The sequence below is a fragment of the Genypterus blacodes genome, unplaced genomic scaffold (assembly GCF_046128005.1).
Source record: "Genypterus blacodes isolate CSIRO-AG114 ecotype Tasmania unplaced genomic scaffold, CSIRO-AGI_Gbla_v1 ptg000131l_1, whole genome shotgun sequence".
NCBI classification, from domain to species: domain Eukaryota; kingdom Metazoa; phylum Chordata; class Actinopteri; order Ophidiiformes; family Ophidiidae; genus Genypterus; species Genypterus blacodes.
Window position 1 is genome coordinate 1,600,903 of NW_027466933.1, and position 19,098 is coordinate 1,620,000.

General features: G+C 50.1%; 1 protein-coding gene across 5 annotated transcripts in view; it reads left to right on the plus strand.

Annotated features, from left to right (window-relative positions):
* The window catches only part of prdm16 (PR domain containing 16), a 161,958-nt gene that overhangs the window by 70,344 nt on the left and 72,516 nt on the right, over positions 1–19,098 (plus strand). For all 5 annotated transcript variants that reach the window (XM_076163463.1, XM_076163460.1, XM_076163461.1 and 2 more), the window contains exon 3: positions 18,604–18,654. In XM_076163463.1, coding sequence (XP_076019578.1) covers positions 18,604–18,654 — 51 coding nt within the window. The remainder of the gene's footprint in view (positions 1–18,603; positions 18,655–19,098) is intronic.

Below are 19,098 nucleotides of genomic sequence, written 5' to 3' on the forward strand. Positions count from 1 at the left end.
CTCTTGAATTAGGCCCACCATTCAGAGCGGCTGAAAGGAGTTCCTGAGCCTGCTTTTCTCTACCAGCAAATTGGGAGGAAATCTGGCTATTGTGCTGAGTTTTGAAGAGGCTGGTGGTGTGGAGAGGTGGAGGGGGGGCGGGGGGGGAGCTGTGCAATGTGCTTACCTATAGACGAGAGTCCAGACAAAGAGTCCTGGGACATCCAGGAGGGGCTTTGAAATCCCTCTCAGCTGGAGACAGAGGCGGCCTGGAGTAGGGCCTGATGCAGGAAAGGTCAACAGTGCTTTGGTCAGCGCGGAGGAGAAGTTTGTTATCTCTGTTACTCCACAAAGGGAACACAAACTCACAGCACACACAAAGATTCATGTCTAATGTAGCAAGAGAGACACCAAAGCTCAGAGATATGAAAGTCTGCAGTTTGTTTCACCGCTCACCAAATGTATGGAGAGGATTAGATCAGTCACCAAAATACAGGATCTTTTCAGAATTATCTTTGTTTGTATTTCCTCTCAAATCAACAATTTCTTTTGAACATAGCAGCATTTTTATTTGATATCTTGTGGTCCTGAGCACGTTGCTGTGTTCTCATGCAGCTCTTTCTCCAGCACTCACTCACCCCCCCGCTGTCCTTTAGGTCTGTAAAGCAGGACATTTAACCTCTAAGTGCCCCGGCACAGCTGCTCTGTGGTCACACTGCTAGCCACTGGGTTTACTGGCTCCGGCTGCTGAGTGGAGAAGTATTAAGAAGAGTCGGTAAACATCCTCCAGTTAAATGAGATTGGCCTCCGTTCCTGTGTTGCTTTAGGAAACAAGCGCTCCCTAACAAAGCCACACCGTGTTTATTGTCCCCAAAGTAGAGACGTGTTGACTTCAGTCCCAGTTTAAGACTTCTGTCCTTCTCTTACTCTGGCCGGGCAGCTGAGCGTCTTAAGCGTGGGCGACAACAAAGCCACCCCTAATGATGACGATGAGGAAGAAGAGGATGACGGCCTTTCAGACGGCCTGTGATGGATGGGGATTGATGTGACCCATGTTGAATTGCGCGCCTACATGCGTTTCTGTGTACGAGAGAAGAAGACGGACGGTCCCCGGGGCGTCAGCAGGCTCACACAGACTTTTCTGACGGGCTGGAGTTCCGTGTTGCACTGCAGCGACCCTCTTCCTCATCCACGCTGCTGCCCCGAGGCTCTTCCGGAGCTCCTTCCTCCTCCTCCTCTGCCACGCCAACGCCACCCCTCTTCTCTTATTCTCTGCTTTCCCTCTATCTCCCTGTCCTCTCTCTCTCTCTCTCTCCCCCTCTCTCTCTCTCATTAATCAATGTCAAGACGTCCGGCAACAAGGCGGCCATTCTTCCCCCGCCTGCCCCCTTAGGTTCCTCGTATGTGTCATTGTGCCCGGCCCAGCCCCCTCCACCGACTCAGCGGCCACCGCCATCCTTTCACATGGCCGCAGAGCCAAAGCACAGGCCCACGCTGCCAACATGAAAGGTTGTGCAGGGGGAGCAAAGGAAGAGAGAAGTGAGGAGGAGAAGGGAGAAGGAGGAGGAGGAGGAGGCAGCAGTGCTCTCTTTTCTCCGTTTCTTTCCTTCCTTTTTCCATCTTCTCTCATTCTTGTGTGGGGGGGGGAGAAAGGGATGCATCGCGGTTTACATAATTCATGGGAGACACCGGAGAAAAAGGGCCATTGAGGAGGAAAAGTTTGGATGGAGCCGTCATGGGGGGTAGAGGCAGAGCTGTATGCCAGTCTTTGTGCCCCCCAGACCCATCTTCCCTTCTTCCCTTCATTCATCACCACCCACCACACACACACTCATTGTCCCTCGTCCGTCATTAACCTCTGGCGTAACTCGGCCGCCTCTCTTCCTCTGGAGTCACGTCTCCATGGGAAAGAAATCACTCTGTCGCTCCGTGGCAAAGCCGGCGAATGGACGTGTGTGTGTGTTTTTTTTCCTCCCCTTCTCTCGCGGCGCCGCTTTCTGCTGATGTGCTCGTTTTGATGGACACCGCAGAGCCAAAAGTCATTAACCTGAATGTACCTATGAAGGCGGAGAAAGGGAGAGGCGGTGGATGAAATTAAACCTGATTACTGAGCGGCCGTGCTGACGTTAGCCATAAGGACGCTCTCACACACACACACACACACACACGCGCTCCTAATTTTCATACTTGTAAGACACTCGCAAATTCGCACACGCCGAGCCTCAAAACCAGCACCTCCAGCATTTCCTGCCATCCCGCGGGCTCCTGTCATTCCCCCATTACTCAGGGGTGTCCATTTCATCGTCACATGTCCTACACCCTGATTTACTCCCATACCGTATTTCCACTATTAACCAGAGAACAAGCACAGCGAATCACAGACCATCATGCCGCTAATACTCTGTTTAAACACTTAACTGTCCCGGTTTACATTGAATAATGAGGCCACTTCTCGCATGGGCTCCTCGGCACGCCGTTTGTTTACAAAGACGCAGATTGTCTCCAAATCAGCGCTCCATATGCTCCGAAATCCTCTCTCTCCCTGTCCTCCTTCCCTCCCCGAGCATCTGTATGTATTTGTTGTACTAATGAACGGAACAAAAGTTTCCGGGGGCCCCGTGGAAGGGTGTGTGTGTGTGTGTGTGGTGGGGTTGGAGGGGGGGACAGTTTGTGAGTGAGAACAGCCGCGGCGAAGCTGAAGTGGACTCCGGCTGAGTGGTCGGCCGTGATGAGGCTGACAGTGAGAGAACAGAAGAGAGGGAGAGTGATGGAGACTTGACCCCGCGACCTCTTTCCTCCTTTCTCTGCTTTTTCCTGCTTCCCCCCAACCCCTCTCTCTCTCTCGCTCGCCCGCTCACTCTCTCTCTAGATGATAGATGACCCTCCCTCTCATTCATGTCAAAAGCTCTTGCCCCCCCAGACCTCCAAAGTCACACGCCTCTTGTCTATGCATGTGCACACACACACACAACCACACACACACAACATTTGCAGCCGTCTCAATCTCGCCATCAGCCCAAAGACAATCAGGCTTTTCCCTCTGTGCCACCGGTTACCCAGAGTCCAAAGCTCTCAACCTCAAACACTGACCTGCACACACACACACTCACACACACACACACACACACACACTTGCCATCACCCCCTACCTCAAGGCGCCAGGTATGGGTTTGTAAAGAGGTGAAGACCAATGAACAGATGGATCGACGGGCCAGGAGGAAAGGAGAGAGAGAAAGAGAGAGAGAGAGAGCAGGACGGACACTGGGCAGTAAATTACTTTGCCAATCAATCTTCCCCCTGGGTCGCCATGATGAAAGCTGTCCAAACTTCTCCCCCCCACTCTCCCTCCCTCCCTCCCTCTCTCCCTCCTCTCTCCCTCTCTCTTTCCCTCTCTACTTTAAGTAACCCTCTGACAGTTTGTCAGCAGAGAGGTGCTGGGAAACAGGGCCGCACAAACAAGCAGAGAGATTAAACGTGGCTGGGAGGAGAGAGGGGGAAAGACAGGGAGGTGTGGAGAAAGGTGGAGAGATGGAGAGGTCAAGATTTAGAGAGAAAGAGAGAGAGAGGGGGGAAAGAGGGATAGAGAGATGAGCTGTAAGGTAAAGAAAGGGGCAAAGTCAGGCTGTTAGGGAAGGCTAGCACTGAGGAATGCATCCCCTTACTCCTTCTCACTTCAGGTTCAGTAGTTTCTGATACACACACACACACACACACTCTCACACACACACACACAGTGGACTCATGGGTCTTCATGGGTGGCACAGTGGGGTGACACGCTGTGACTAAAACATGTGACACCTCCCAATTACAGCAAGAGCACAGATCTGAAGCCACAGGGATCTGAGGCTGCCCGAGTCATACTCAAACACACTCTCACACACACACACACACACACACACACACACACACACACACACACACACACTGTATATACAAACACAAACTTTGTAATTCTTCCTTTTCCTCTCTTTTTGGCAACGGGACGATATCTCCCGGACCGTGTGCACACCTAATATAGGCCTCACACACACACACACACACACACACACACACACACACACACACACACACACACACACAGCTGCATGCACTCGTAGAACATGTTCTCCTCTGCACTCGTCTGCTGGCAGGTCTGAAGGTGTCTCTGCCCAGAACTCTGAGGAGAGTTGAGGGCTGTTGGGAATTTTAATTTGCTAATGGGTTGTTTTATGTAAGAAGGGGCGGGTTGGTGGTGTGTGTATGTGTGTGTGTGTGTGTGTGTTTGGGTCGGGTGATGAGTGGGTGTGGGGGCGAGGGGAGGTGTGACGGGGGGAGAGGGTAATGCTGGGTGACAAGGTCCAGCTCAGTGATGCAGACGACTCCCGACCAAGTTATTTTTCTAGGAGAGAATCGGGCAGAAATACCATGACGATGGTAGAGCCCCATGTCCATAGAAGGTATTAAGATGTCTCTGATACATGCCCCCCCCACACACACACACACCCCCTCCCCCTCCTCACCCTCAGTCACTCTCTCTCTTGCTCCCTAAATCTGGGATGGTGGCCAAGTGCCACCAAGGACACTAAGGCTAATAAATCATCCTCGTTTCAACATCTGCCCAATCCCAGAGGCCTGCCCACCGCCCGCCGCCCCCCCACCCCCCTTGTGAAGATGGGACCTTGGCTTTATTCCTCTTCCAGCATCTCTCTATGCTCCCCCACTGACACCCCCTCCCTGACTGACAAAACGTCTATTGTCCCGTGCCCAAGTGAAGAAGAGACCCTCTTTTCCCTTCTTTGACAAAAGCCGTCTGAAGCCAAGATGGGGACTGCCAGCCGAGATGCCTGGGACCCTGCAGGGGTGCCCCCTCTCTCCCCCCCATCTCCCCCCCCTCTCTCTCTCGCCCCCGCTCCCCCTTTTACTTTTCTCCCGCTTTCTGGTTCATCCCCGGCTCGCTCTGTCTCTCTTTCTCTCGCCTCTAATACTCCCCTCCTGTGGGGGTCGCTCACTCGGCTCGCCCTCCACCCTTTTCACGGCGGTGAACTCTCAGCCTGGTATAAAGACATCAAGTGACAGCAGCGAGAGAAAACAGCCAGATTTGGCAGAAAGAGATATTCGACATGGCTGTCAGCGGCCATTCTGCACGCCTTTTGTTTCCCCGGGTGTAGTTGAAATAGATAAATAAACAGTCATCGTCTGAAAAGCCGGGATCAGAAGCTTGTCGCATTTATCCGTACTGAGCGCTGAAGGAAAAGAGGCACAAACCTGCTGCTGCCAATTAAGAAGAAAGACAAAACTCAATTCACAGGGTTTAGATTTATTTTCATTCACTGGCTCTCCGTTGTTTGCTCTAAAGATGGCAGTAGGTCTTTAGCATTGTGGGTCGTCTCCATATGGCCCAGCAGATCTGGGAAGTTGTCTGTGGGCTCATCAGTTACGACGCGCTCTCTCCACGGTTACTCACAAGGCCTCATTTACTGTGAATGCACCCGCGCTCTTTCCCAGCACCTCCAACTCACCCCCAACAACGGGGGAGCGCCGCCCAGAGCTGAGCACGGGCCAGAGCCGGACACATTCACAGGACCGTCTGCACGCGGGGAGCAAAGTCACAGCGCTCGGACGCGTAAAGGCACTTTGAAGATGAATGCCTGCTGGGAGTTTAGCATTTCAAAAAATACGCCATTGTGGTTAGGAACGCACAAAACAGGAAACTAGAGTAAAAGTTTTGCTTTGCGTCTTTTGCTCGGACAAACGTGCCGATACGTATCAATCAAGAGGGGAGAGAGACAGGAAGAAGTATTCATAATTACTGCACCAATAACTGCTGCGTCCCCGTATGAGGTCATCAGGTCTCCTCACCACTTTCTCTCACTTTTTGGTGTTTTTTACTGGGGGGGGCCCTCACATCTTTAACTTTATGCAAATGCTCTCATTTTGCTGGAAGTACTCAAGCAGGGAGGAACATTTACCAACAAGGTCCTGTGATAAATTAGTTAATTAGCGTTAGTGGCATATTTTGTTTCATAGTTTACTCTGAATTATGTAGATGCAGGCTCTGTAATTAATGGGGTTTTTTGTGCTTGGTTCATTATGCATGGAAATGTATTTGCCTCTAATTCAGAGCTTTGAGTGTTTGCTCATTAAAAGCAGCAGCAGTAAGGGTTTCAAGATGGGGATAGATCTCCACACACACAGTTGTAGATAAACATACTTTATTGGATCCCATTCCCACAATATATGAATGTCCTTCAACATATAGTGACGGTAAAACTTACTTGGAATACTTACTACTTATAGTTGAATGAAAATAGTGGAAAATCTATACTTTGCCCTCCCAGGCAGGGCCACATTCCTTCACAGCTCCTCTGTCCCCCTGCAAAACATTTAGATTTCCAATTAGCCTCTGAGAAGAATGGCTAATTTACCACAGCCAGAGCAGGCGCCTGATGTCTCAATCTGCCGAGTGTCAGCACTGTGAAAAGGAATGCTCTCATGTAGGCACACACACACACACACACACACACACACACACACACACACAGCCCATAAAAGAAAGCACGCTGGACTGAATGCGAGAGCTGTGAACAGATCAAATCCCAACACATGGAGCAGAACAGAAATAATAGTTCCAAATTGTGAAAAGAGACAAGAGACTTTAAGGCATTAAAACGTTAAAGCCAATAAGAGAAGAGCTCTTTAAACGTCAGTGAAGAGGCGTCTGGACAGGCAGCAGTTGAGCCGTGGCCCCAGATTGACTTGTCTTACGAGCGGACAGCCAGCCAGCTCCTCCGCACAACGCCCACATTGTCCGCCGTGCCAACGAGCCAGAGCAGCGCTGCGCTCCTCGGGGGGCCGCCTGAGACGAACACATTATAGATACATGTTAGCCTTGGCCCGGCCCGTCTGTATACAGTGTGGCGGAAAGGAGGAGAGGGAGGAGGGGGAGGAGGGAGGAGATGAGAAAACGAAACGCACATGGAAGTGATTGAAGGGCGCAGAGCGTGGAAGGGATAAGCTGGTCCGACAGCCCGACTGCTCCGAGAAAACTTTGAAAAGACGCCGCGCCCCGTATCGCTGTTAAACTTACTGAATTGAAAATACGGCGAAAGCAAATATTCCCAGCGAGGGCGAGCGAGGGAGGGATATGCTATTTTTTGAGACATGATGCTTACAGGATTCTGCTGGCTGCGTACGCTGGCGGTTTTGGCTCCGCGTATCTGTCAGCGTCAGCTCACTAGATCCTCCATCTTCCTCTGTTCCTCCTCGCGCGGCCCCCAGTTCGTCTCAACGGGAAACCTCGGCGCTGCAGTGCTATCACGCTGTGTGACGGTCAGCTAACCTCCCTAATGGGGGGAGAGAGAGAGAGAGAGAGGGAGAAAGAGAGAGAAAGAAAGAGAGAGATTCCTGTCTGGCCCCCAAAACCCAAACAATATTAGTGGCGCTGTCCTATTCCTCCTCAGCTCCCATTCCCAGCCGGCCTCTAAACACACACACACACACACGCATAGCTCCCCTAACATCTTGTTGTTTCAGCTTCTATCTCCTGGCTGTCATTAACCAGAGGCAGGGTGACTGACACTCTCCTCTCTGTCTCTGCGTCTGCAGTCAGTCCCTCAGGCACTGGGGGCCCATCAGCAACCGTGGCCTTTATCTGGCCCGTGGCGGCCCTGTGATAACACTGTTAACAAGGCTAATGTGCGGCGTGAGGGAGCCACCGTGGGCCGGCCGCGGTCAGGGCGAGTAAGTGAGGTCAAGGGCTTTTAGAATGCGGCGACGTCACACCTCCTCTAACACCAAACCTCCCCGGTTCACGGCACTCCTGCACTTTGTTCCGGGTCCGTCTTGCCGTTTCCTAACCTCGTCCCCTGTCCTCTGCTTTCAATGTTAACAGTGTGGAGAAAAAGAGGGGAAAAAAAGAAGCTGGGCAACGCTGAACGGGGCCTTCTCTCTCTCTCTCTCTCTCTCTCTCTCTCTTTCTCTCTCTCACACACACACACACGCCTTGGGGAAAACACTGGTGTTATTTTAGAAATCACACTGTTAAAGATTAATGTGGGCCTGGAGGAGTGTGTCATCGTTCCTTAACGACAGGGCCGAGACGCCGAATAAAGCCGGCACTGTGTTCTGTCCCGCAGCCCAAGGACAGATGAGTTTCCTCTCACCGAGCTCGCCCTCCCTCCCCCTTTGTCCAATAACTCTCTCCCCAAGTCATCCATTACAAGCGCCGCAACTGAAAATTAGAATTAGGAAGGAAAAAAACCCTCTAATGAGTGAAATCTTCCAAAAATCTCTTCTTCTGTCCTTTTAATTTGAACAGCTGCTTTTTTTTGGGAGGGGGGGGGTTGGATTTAGAAATAGACTCTAGCGTGGGTGAGGAATCGCTTACATTCTGGCTTCACAGATACAAAAACAACAAAGGCAGGGTCAGGAGGGTGTACGCAAACATTTTCCACGCTGATTGCTCCAGTTAGATGACTAATGGAAAGTCCCGGGCTCCGAGTTGTGACCGTGCTACTCCCCCCCATAAAGTCATCTGTCATCATCCCAAGAAATGGCCAGACAGACAGCAATAAAGCCCCAGGGTTCAGAGACCACGGCGGCTCATCCTATCTGTGCATGTCGTGATGTGTTAGTGGACGAGCGCTCCGCCGTGATGACGAGCCACATCCGAGAATAAAATTGTATCTTTGACACCAATGAAGATAAAATTGATAAGAGGCGATGATGCCTGAGGATAAAAACGCTCTGAAGGTGGAGGAGTCACACGTCTGCGCTGTGCCAGATGGGACTTGGGATCCCTCGCTGAAGGTTTTTGCTGATAACGGAAGCGCTCGATAAGCCGGAGGAACATCAATCTTTGTGACAGAGATAGTCTTTGCTTGTAGCTAATAGGGTTGTAAAGGGCCTTCACCTTATATGGCCCGGCTAATAAACTCATTTGTGATGAGCCCGAAGGTCAACGCTAACGGACCCGCAGATGCACCCTGCTCGTTACGGGCGGTCTACTCTTTGACGTTTAATAGTAGCGGAGCGTATAGCATCCTTACGTACTGTACACGCGCTCAGCTGTTAGAGATCAGACACGCAGCAGCTCCTTGTTTATGTGATGGAGGCTGAACTTTGGAATGAAACAAGCCGTGCATCTGATATAAAATCTTAGACCTACTTGGCAGAGACTCGCACCACAAAGTCCAGCACTCTTCCCTTCAATGTTTGCCCAAGGATAGCCAGCAGTAGCATCATATTATTGCTTTGCGACATCATTAACGCACGGCCGTTTGAAGTCGGGACGCATCACCTGCATTATCAAGCAGATCGTTGACGCTTCAACTCATCTCAGGGGTTGAGTGGAAAAATATCAGACGGTGGCCTTTGTCCAAGGGAGCGGGGGAGGCGGGGCACTATCTCCGCACAGTAATATCTTCCTCACAGAATCCTCAAGGCCAAACCATAAAGAGCGATGACAGGAGCTCAGAGGATGTCACTATATTACTCAGGATGTGTCACCACCTGTTTTTGGCCCCGCCGCAGCACTGGCTCCATCCCACATGATGTTCCTATAAGTTGAGTAAACAGGACAGTAGTGAATCATTTGATTACAATGTACCGGGACATTGTAGCCATCTAATCAATTTCATTAGCTGCATAAATCACCCCAGCTTGACATTTATTGTAGAGGTGATGGGTTGATCTTGTGGACTTGGAGACAGCTCTTATGGTGATAAATGCTGCTATCTCTGGAGAGCAAGGATAAATAGACTGTTGTACAGAAAGAGAAAGGGAGTGTAGGACAGGAAAAACACTGCATGCGGACAGTCAGAGGCCTCGGGGGACTGATATGCTGCAGGAAAACACCAGCGGGAGCCAATCAGAGAGCACAGACACGCTGGAATTTACTTTTGTAACATTTGGTAGACGTATCATCTGTGAAAGTTGTTCTCTCTCCTTCATCATTTCAAATGTTTGACGACTGTTATTGTACAGAAGTACTTACCTGGACAAAACGGTGCTTAGCGAGGACGTCATCATACTTCAACTCACCAGCGTGCGTCCTTGTTGACACACTTCGCATTCATCATGAGAATAGGAGTAGGAGTTTTGTCCACTAGGGGGCAGATCAGAGCAGATTCATTTCTGTCCGTAAGAGTGTAATCCTCCTGGAGAACTTGTGATTCTGCATCAAAAGACACATTGACGCTTGATTGTAGAGCCTCTCATGGGTGTGTCGCGTTCTCTTTGGAAGATGTCAACCATGCGTCTGCGTTTGCATTTAAATCAATCATGTTCGTGCGGTAAAACGGTTAAAAAGTCCCGTTGCGTTCGTTGATCATCGGATTTGAAACCAAGCAGTTGCTGTGCTTCCTGTTTCATTGTTTGCTTGTTGCAGTTGGGTTTGTTATCCTTTGCATAAACCCTGTAGCCCTCATCTTCCTCACCGGCCGCCACAGTCCGCCTGTATCTCCAGACATTATCTTTTGGCTGTAGCTGCTAGCTTAACTACTCTGTGTCTTTATAGTTTTCCTGCATGTAAATAATCTGATTGGCCACCAAAGCACCGGTGGGGGAGAAACAGAGCAGCAGCTTCACTCCATTTGACGAACACAAGCGCTTTCTGTGCTTTATCTCCACATCGCACTCAAAATAATACAGATGCTAATAGCTGCCATTACAACTATTAAGCCAGCGTTATTATTGTTGGTATTTTTATCGTTCGTGATTCAGTTTCCATCACCGGTAATTGCGTTTTGCGTTGAACCTCAGAAAAACAAGAGATCAGCGTTTTGTGTTCTTTACTCACTGGTGGCGTTTGTTTTGCGATCACATATACGTGGAACAATGCAAACACAGATTCCCTTCGCTCCTACATTTTGGGATTTTTAAGATGTTTGTTGTGGGAGGTACGTGTGTGTGTTGGTTGAACAGGAATCCAAGGTAACATGCAGATATCTGGACTAACAAAGAGCGTCTTATGAGCGCTACGAGCTGTCGCCCTCCGCGCCTCAGCACACGCCGCGCCATTCACCTCTGTCCTGCCCATGACCTCACCCTGCCTCACATCTAAGCGCCACGTCTTCCCCGTAAACACACCGGCCGTACCAGCATAAAAACATCATTGAGCGAGCCGGCGAAGGTTACAAAACTAATTGGATCCTTACAGCGTACAGAGGAGCGAGCCGAGACCTATGGAATGTTTTTCATAGCTGATCTGCTCAAACTCTTACGAGTACAAAACCGCTATAATCAGGTAATGGTTAAAGTGCCGCACGCCGCCGCCGCCGCATGTGATGTGTGCAGAGAGTTTGAGAACGTTAAGTGCAGCAGATCTTTAACAAACTAATATCAGCGCTTTAAGTGCGGCGGCGGCTGCACACAAACACAAACACACTCACACACACCTCCCCGTCAGTTCGCCGTCCCGCCTGCGCGCATGAACAGGAAGTCCACGCTCAGCCCCTGTTTGTTTATCTGCAGGAGAAATCTCATCAGCCAGTCACTCGGCATGGCTTTGGCCATCACAGGCATCATCATCATCATCATCATCATCATCATGATCATGGTGTGTAGGGCTTTGACCTCAGTGTAAACCCTGGAAGGCCTGAAGAAAGCCCCTGCTTGTCCCCAGCACTGACTCACATATACATGCACTTAGCCTCCAAGTCACTGGAGACCTTTCACTTCAACGTTTGGGCCCGCGCCCAAGCCTGTGTGTGTGTGTGTGTGTGTGTGTGTGTGTGTGTGTGTGTGTGTGTGTGTGTGTGTGTGTGTGTGTGTGTGTGTGTGTGTGTGTGTGTGTTTTGGGTGTGTGATGTAAAAATGTAAAAAAAAAAAAGCCACAGGGCGGATTTGGAGGTAATGTCTGACCTACTAACACACGCACACACACACACACACACACACAAACACACACGAGTACAGATACATAAAATTAATGTTCTAAAGAAACAACCGCACACACACCGATGCATTTCCTCATCGCTCGTCTGCTCGCGCTCAGTCTGCGTCTCTGAGGAGGGAAGAGAGAGAGAGAGAAACAGAGAGACGGAAAGAGAGAGAGAGAGAGAGAGAGAGAGAGAAGAAATGAAAGCCACCAAAATCCCTCTGTTTATGTTGAAATATGCAAACAGTGTAAATATTTGACCGAGCCCTGATAAACGATATGCAATTTACTTGCCGGTTATCCGTCGTCATGTGACAATATCTGCGTGGCCGCTGTCCAGCTCTGCTCCTGATGTGATGAGAGACGGCCCCTCTGCAGAGCGTCTCCACCTCCTTCCCTGCCTACTAAAAGGAATTCCTGCTTTGAATTAGGGATTCATCCTGGCACTCCGCGCAGGAACAGACAGTGTGGTCTGGTGTACATTTCTAAATACACACATTGAGTTTTGCGCGGGGGGAAATGGAGATATGAACCATGTGAGGCCGCTGAGCTGCACAGCCAATATCTGATTTATGTAGCGCATAAATGTAAACATTCATATATGTATAGGAAGCATTGGCATCTCGCTCGGCTGAGGTATGTGAAATGAAAAGTATCCGTGTCGTGACCTTTGTTTCGATCTATACGCCCCGGAGTCAAGACCCTAAATCTTCCACCCGTAACCCCCTGCTGGCTCAGAGGCAATATGTGTCATAGAGAGAGAAGCAGATCATTAGAAATAAGGCAATGTTATTTCTCTTCCTGCTGCCACGTATCGATAAACTGCAACCTTTATCAAAATGAAGAGGGGACGGGAGGGGGTGTGTGTGTGATATATCACGGTGTGAAAGGCGACCCGGGGTGGGCGCCGATGCTGTGTAGGCAATCCTCTTAGGCCAAAAGGTGGGGTTATTTATTGGGCCTTAACCCGCCGCCTGTCACCACATCTGCCAGGGGAAGACGAATCGCCACGCCCTTATTCACTTATGATTATTACTGATCATCTGCCCAAATGACTTATCAATAAAGCGGAGGCCAGGCAGATAATTTATCCCTATGGCTCTGTCGATATCAAGTTCAGAGTCAAAGGCCTTAAAAGGATAAGGGGCCGCCGACGCCAGGTGATGGATGGATTGGACGCAGCAACGCCATGAAAATATGACCCTTTTAATAAATGTGCAGAATCCCGCTCTTTCTCCTCCCTCCACCTCTCTCTCTCTCTCTGCATTCCTCTCCGTCTCCCTTTCTTTCCCCGTGAAGCAATGCACTTCTTTCCCAAGGTGTGTTTGCTGACTAAGTGCAAACCCCGTGCCCTGAAACGTCCCTTTATCTGACAGAGCTACGACTTCAAACGGCCAGAGGTATGAACCGCAAACACTCGACCCGCTCCGAGTGTTTAATCTGGAGCGTATAAACCGTACATGTCCACGCAAGACGGTGAAACGATGAGACAAGCCTGTCCCGGGTCAGTGTAGACGTACGCCAGTGTGGCATTTCCTTCAGAGACGACACAAAGACTGGTAAGGACATGCGGGGTCACCGCTTGTTCTGCAAACATCAGGCGTTTGTGTTTGTCAAGTGGCCGTGACTTTCCAGAATCACACAATAGTTCCGAGTGTTTGCCTTTCAAATCTAACCTTTGTGCGCCGAGCCTCTATCTCTCCGGCAGCTCTCGGTTCCTCGTCACAGGCCGCGCCCTGCGCTGCCCCATCTGGAGACGGGGTTGGGTAACCGTGTTAGCTTTAGCGCAACGTGATAAGTGGCCCGGCTAATCTGATCGCACCTCTCTCTCTCTCTCTCTCTCGCTCTCGCTCTCGCTCTCTCTCTCTCTCTCCCAGCCAGACAATGGGGATCTCAGGCATTCCTTCAACATCCATGTTTTCCTTCTGGCCGGAGCGCTGTATGATTTTCTCACATTCAGAGCTCTGACAGTGAAGTGGAGGCGGCGATAAAGAGCCAAACAATGCCGAGGCCCAGGAGTGATTATGTTCATAATGACCTTCTCTATCAACTGAGAGAGGGACAGAGAAGGAGTTTCCTATCAGCACTCCCCTTGATGTTTGCCTTGGCCCGAGCATTTCAAGTCTTCCGCTTATTAAAGTCATCATAAATATATTCTATCTGATTGACGCCCAGCTTCCTGCTATTTAGGACTTTCTGCCCGGCTTCCTCCTCCTCGCCTGCATCCATCTCTTTCCAACACCCCGCATGCAACCTCATTGTTGTGGCGTGTTTTGAAGCCGTAGCCGTAGCTCTGGTCTTGTTGTCGGGGTCAGCAGTGACGGCCCCGTATCTCCGGGAAGTCCCAGAATAGCCCCGTCTTTACACCCTTTTAAAGGGCGAAGGCCAAGACTTTGGATCCAGGATCAGGCACCACCGTCTGACTGCAGCGATGCTAAGAAGCAGACTGAGGCTGACGTGTTTTCTTAGCCAAACAATCTCTGACAGATTCTGGCAGGAACGTTTGTAAAGGTTTCTTATCTGGCAGTTGAGATGATAGCGGGAGGCCTGGGAGGAAAACACCGGAGACTTGAATTCCCCTCTCTTCTCTTTCTTCCTTTTTGGGGCAGCTTCATCGATCGCTCAGCGCTCCGATCAGATTTGCCAGTATCGCAGCGTCGGAGCAGTCAGATCCATTTGTTGAGATCATGTTTGACATGACAGTTAGTCTCCTATTTTCGAGGCTCCGGCAATGAGAAACAGAGCCTCCCCTCTCATTTTCCCTCTTTTCTTCTTCTTCCTCCTGGAGCTCCGACACAAATGCACTCTCCCTGCAGTTTATTATTCAACACGAGGACACACGGCTAAGACCGCTTCCTCTCCCATCTATACGTCAGAAAGATCAATAACCCGTCCGGGACGATGCCGCCGCAATGAAATCCTGTCGCCGAGCCAAAAGGCTGCAAAAGTTCCCAATAAATGCGTAGCAAAACTTTCAATTTGTGGCTTTCTTGGTGTGGCTCCTGCAGCCAATGGCTTGTCAGTCAGGGCCTCGGTTCAAAAAGGCCTGAGGTTTGTTTGCTGCTGGTTCTTTTTGGAAACTTGCGGCTTTGTGACATCCGCAGCCATCCATCGGGTTGTGTTGCCGTATTGCCTCATATTATCCAGACTTGAGGAGAATTGTTTTTGGCAAGGGAACGCTAACATTTTCCTACGGCCCCAAACCTCCAAGTGGGGCCCTCTCTCTATCCGACGCTCTCCTCGCGCCTCAGGATGATGAGCTCCGTTTGGAAGGTCCGTTTCCAGTTGCCATGGCTACCTGCTGAAACCTCTGGCCGGTGGGCGGTTATATGAATAGAAGATTACAGTATGGGGTCAGTGTACGGAGGTCAGACCGGAGCTGTGTGTATGAAGGCATCACGTTTAGCTGCACGGCTCCATGTTGAATTCACCCGCGGGACAGTTCTGATGTTTTTTCTCTCTAAATGAGTTCTGGAAATAAAACCTAGCAGGATTTCGCTCCGTCATGTGTTTTACGCCGTGACAGGTCTTGTAAAAACAATGAGGCAGTCGGCTCACTGAGTGTCGGTGTTTTCTTTTGTCTGCTTGGTCATCACGCCGCGTCAATACCAATGTGGCCAAAGTGCTGCTGAAGAACTCCTGACTCCGTCCAATAACAAGAGCCGCGCAATGAAACACTGCTAATGCTGGGAGTTTCCCTCCCACCTAGTGTGAAGGCACACACCACAGACCCAGTGAGATACACACACACACACACACACACACTTAGGCATGGCCCTAATGAGGGTCTGGACAGCTCGTGGTGGAAGGATTCTGCAGGTGGCTGCACTTTCATCAAGCCACGACTGGATTTGTTTATGTTTGAGGTCATATGGGCCAGAGAGAGAAGTTTGTGTGCCCAGACATCCACACAATCACACACACTCTCCCTCCCTCCTTCTCACACACACACACACACACACACGCACTTTCTAATTACCCTCACTTCAGTGTTTTCTCTTTTCCATAAGACATATTGACATGTCAGCTAGATACAGAACAAATGGACAGTTTCACCGCTCTGTGCAGAGGAAAATCTATCCCTCTCACACAGGCCGCTCTCTATTTGGACACGTCTTACCAACCTGGAGTAAAAGTCACTTTGAGACGACGGTGACACGTGCAATAAATCATAGCGCCGCCAGTCAGCGGCCAATCACATTTTCCTGCCCTAATTAATCGCTTATTTATTTGCTTGGCGGGGTTCTGCTGCAAGGCCAGGTCCCTCTGCTCGCGTGTGTGTGTGTGTGTGTGTGTGTGTCTGCGTGTGTGTCAGCATGTCCCAGTGAGGGTTTGTGCATCTGTGTGTGGAAACAGAGAGTCTGCCATCGTGCCACCGTCTTTGTCACAGCGAGAAATCTCGACGGAAAACCTTCAAAATGAACTTTGAGTCAAAACAACGCTTCACTCTTGGAATCACACGGGATTTGGAACTTGCAAAATCCAGACACATGTTTCCGGATCCCGAGCGGGATGGGATGAAGGCCCACATCCTCCCCCCGACCCCCCACCTGAAGCTGAAAGACATTAAGGCATCAGTAAGAAACCGCTCCTGTCTGCTCGCACGTCTCCTATAGTTTTGGGTTACTCTTGCACAATTTGATACACACACATATTTACACTTGGCATGTGGCTGCTGAGGGGGAAAGCCCAGAAATGCTCCTATAGTTGTTGAACGCCTGGTAGCATTTTAGACGAGCCGGCCAAGCTGTTGGTTTAGTAAACTGTTGCAGCTGGTCTGCTGCATTACAAGAAAGGGGAAGTCCTGACTCTTTCTCTCCCTCTCTCTCTCTCTCTCTCTCTCTCTCTCTCTCTCTCTCTCTCTCTCTCTCTCTCTCTCTTTTACTTTTTTATTACTTTCCAGTGTTGGGAGCTATTTTTCTCTCTTTCACAGATAGATCAACCTAATTACATCAGTTTGTTTGTTGTTCATGTCAGTGCTCCTCTGCCACTTCCTTCCCCTTCATGAAAGCCAGTTGGTACATCCCATGATCCTCTCTGTTCTCTCACTTACTTACCCTTTGTGTTTATGAGCCTTTTGTCAACAACAATCCTTTGCTGGAAACCATCAGGAACTACAACAATTCACATTTTAAACACAGTAAATCTATAAACCAGACTTTATATCCATAATGGCCGATCACACTTGGATGAGTTTTGCAGGAAGGCGACGTCTCACATCGCAATCGTCACCGTGACAACGAGCGACCAACGGGCGGCGCTGCAGTTTCAGGTCCAAACAAACAACGGTGACAAATGAGTGTCTGATTGGCCGGCGAGCTGGACGCCGTGTTTACATGTTGACTGGGTTGAGACTTGGCTGCGTTTCGGGGGGCGGGGGGGACAGGAAGCTTCTGCGAACGCTTAAATGATGTGTAAGTAGGCTGGAGAGCAGTGTTGTAAGTATCTGTGGTGTAATTGCTCCCATTCGCTCGGGTCGAGACCCAGATCCCCCTGACAGCTCCGTGCAGGGAGGGAGCCACCATGTACCAACACATGGCCCATCTGCTTCACTGTGAGGACCTCTGTGCGCTTCTGTTTGTGCCTGGGACCGCTCTGTTCTGCTCTATATGCTCTATAGTCTCACACAGAGCGCAGAGTTAGGCCCATCTTTTATCTGCGGCGACATCCGATCGCTCACACGGGCGTTTAGGAACATACAATTCATAATCGGAACATTTAAATTGAGGCTGTGTATGTAGAGGTGTGTATAAACGAGGTTGGTGTCGCTCTAGAATGCTCTGCCCAGGGGATAACATCTCTAAAATGAGTTTAAGAAATACAAACTTGAATACGTCAGCTCTAATATGAAGGCGTCCACTCCTGTTACAGCGGCCGGACAACACACCTACTGTTGAACATCAGCTGGAGAGGACAGGGAGACGGAGAAGGGACGTGTGTGTGTGTGTGTGTGTCGGCGCACGCCTGAGGAAGCTTTATGGGCGCTCATTTCACTTAACTCAGCAGAAGGAGCCGTGTCAGGCCCCAGAGCCGCGCCTAAAACTGCTCTGAAAACACGCAGCGCCCCTTTGATGCTCGGCCCGCTATCAATGGGCTTCAGAGAGAGAGACGGACAGAGACAGAGACAGGCAGGCGGAGAGACTCTGGGTTGCCATTATAGGTGAAATGCCCCCTCACAGCCGCCCAGCAGAGCCCATCTCTTCATCATTCCCCCACTTCCTTCATTTCCTCTGGCAGACACTGGGAGCATTCTACCACCCATCTGCCCCCAGTAAATATAGCTTGAAGGCTTAATTACACACACACACAGACACACACAAACACACACACACACACACACACACACACATTCTCGGCGAAATTTCCTGCAACGCTGAAGCGGAGAATTAACGTCAGATCTGTGGGGCATTCATTCATCAGGGCCGTGTGTGTGCATGTGTCTGTGTGTGTGAGTGTGTATAGTATCGTTTTTGCTCCTGTGTGTGTATGTGTGTGTGTTTGTGTGACCTCTCAGTCCATTATTAAATCCCTGCGGTCACATTTGTAGCCCGGAGGCTCTGTGTGATGACCTGTGACCTCCCTCCTGCTCGTGTCATCACGTCGCCACGGTCACAACAGCGATCAATATTCTCCTTTTAATGCTTAACTAAACAAAATGTCCGAATCAAATCAGATGTTGTTATTTCCCTGCCTGACTCGGTGCTTTCTGCTCCCCTGCAGAGATCCTGTGTGTCATGACTAATCTGTGCCTCTGTCTCTGTCTGTAGCAGATGATGAGCGACCATGAAGCCGCCTCCCCTGACAGCTGCATCAAGAAGGTAAGAAGACGAGTGTTTATCCTCCTCTCTGCTACTTTACACATTCCTCCTCTCTTCCTTCTCTGTCCTGGGTGACAAATATCCTGTTTGTCCTTATAAGGGAGGAGCAGCAAAGTGATGAAACCCAAAACTAGAGCTTCTACTTTCTCTGCATTTCTCTAAACGTCCTAGAAAACTGCATAATATACAAAAAATGACTTCAGTGGTCTGCACTCGAGAGGACACCCTTCCCTTTACACACACACACACACACACACACACACACACACACACACAGAGAGTGACATACCCACAGACCCGGGCCGATACGTCCCATTGACCGGTCACTGACCAGTTTATGAGGTGATAAATTTATTGAAGAGGCCGGGCAGTTTGCTTTTACAGCCGAGAGTCTCCGGGTCAAGACAGGACAGCCAGAGAGTTCATGTCCATCTAATGGGCCAT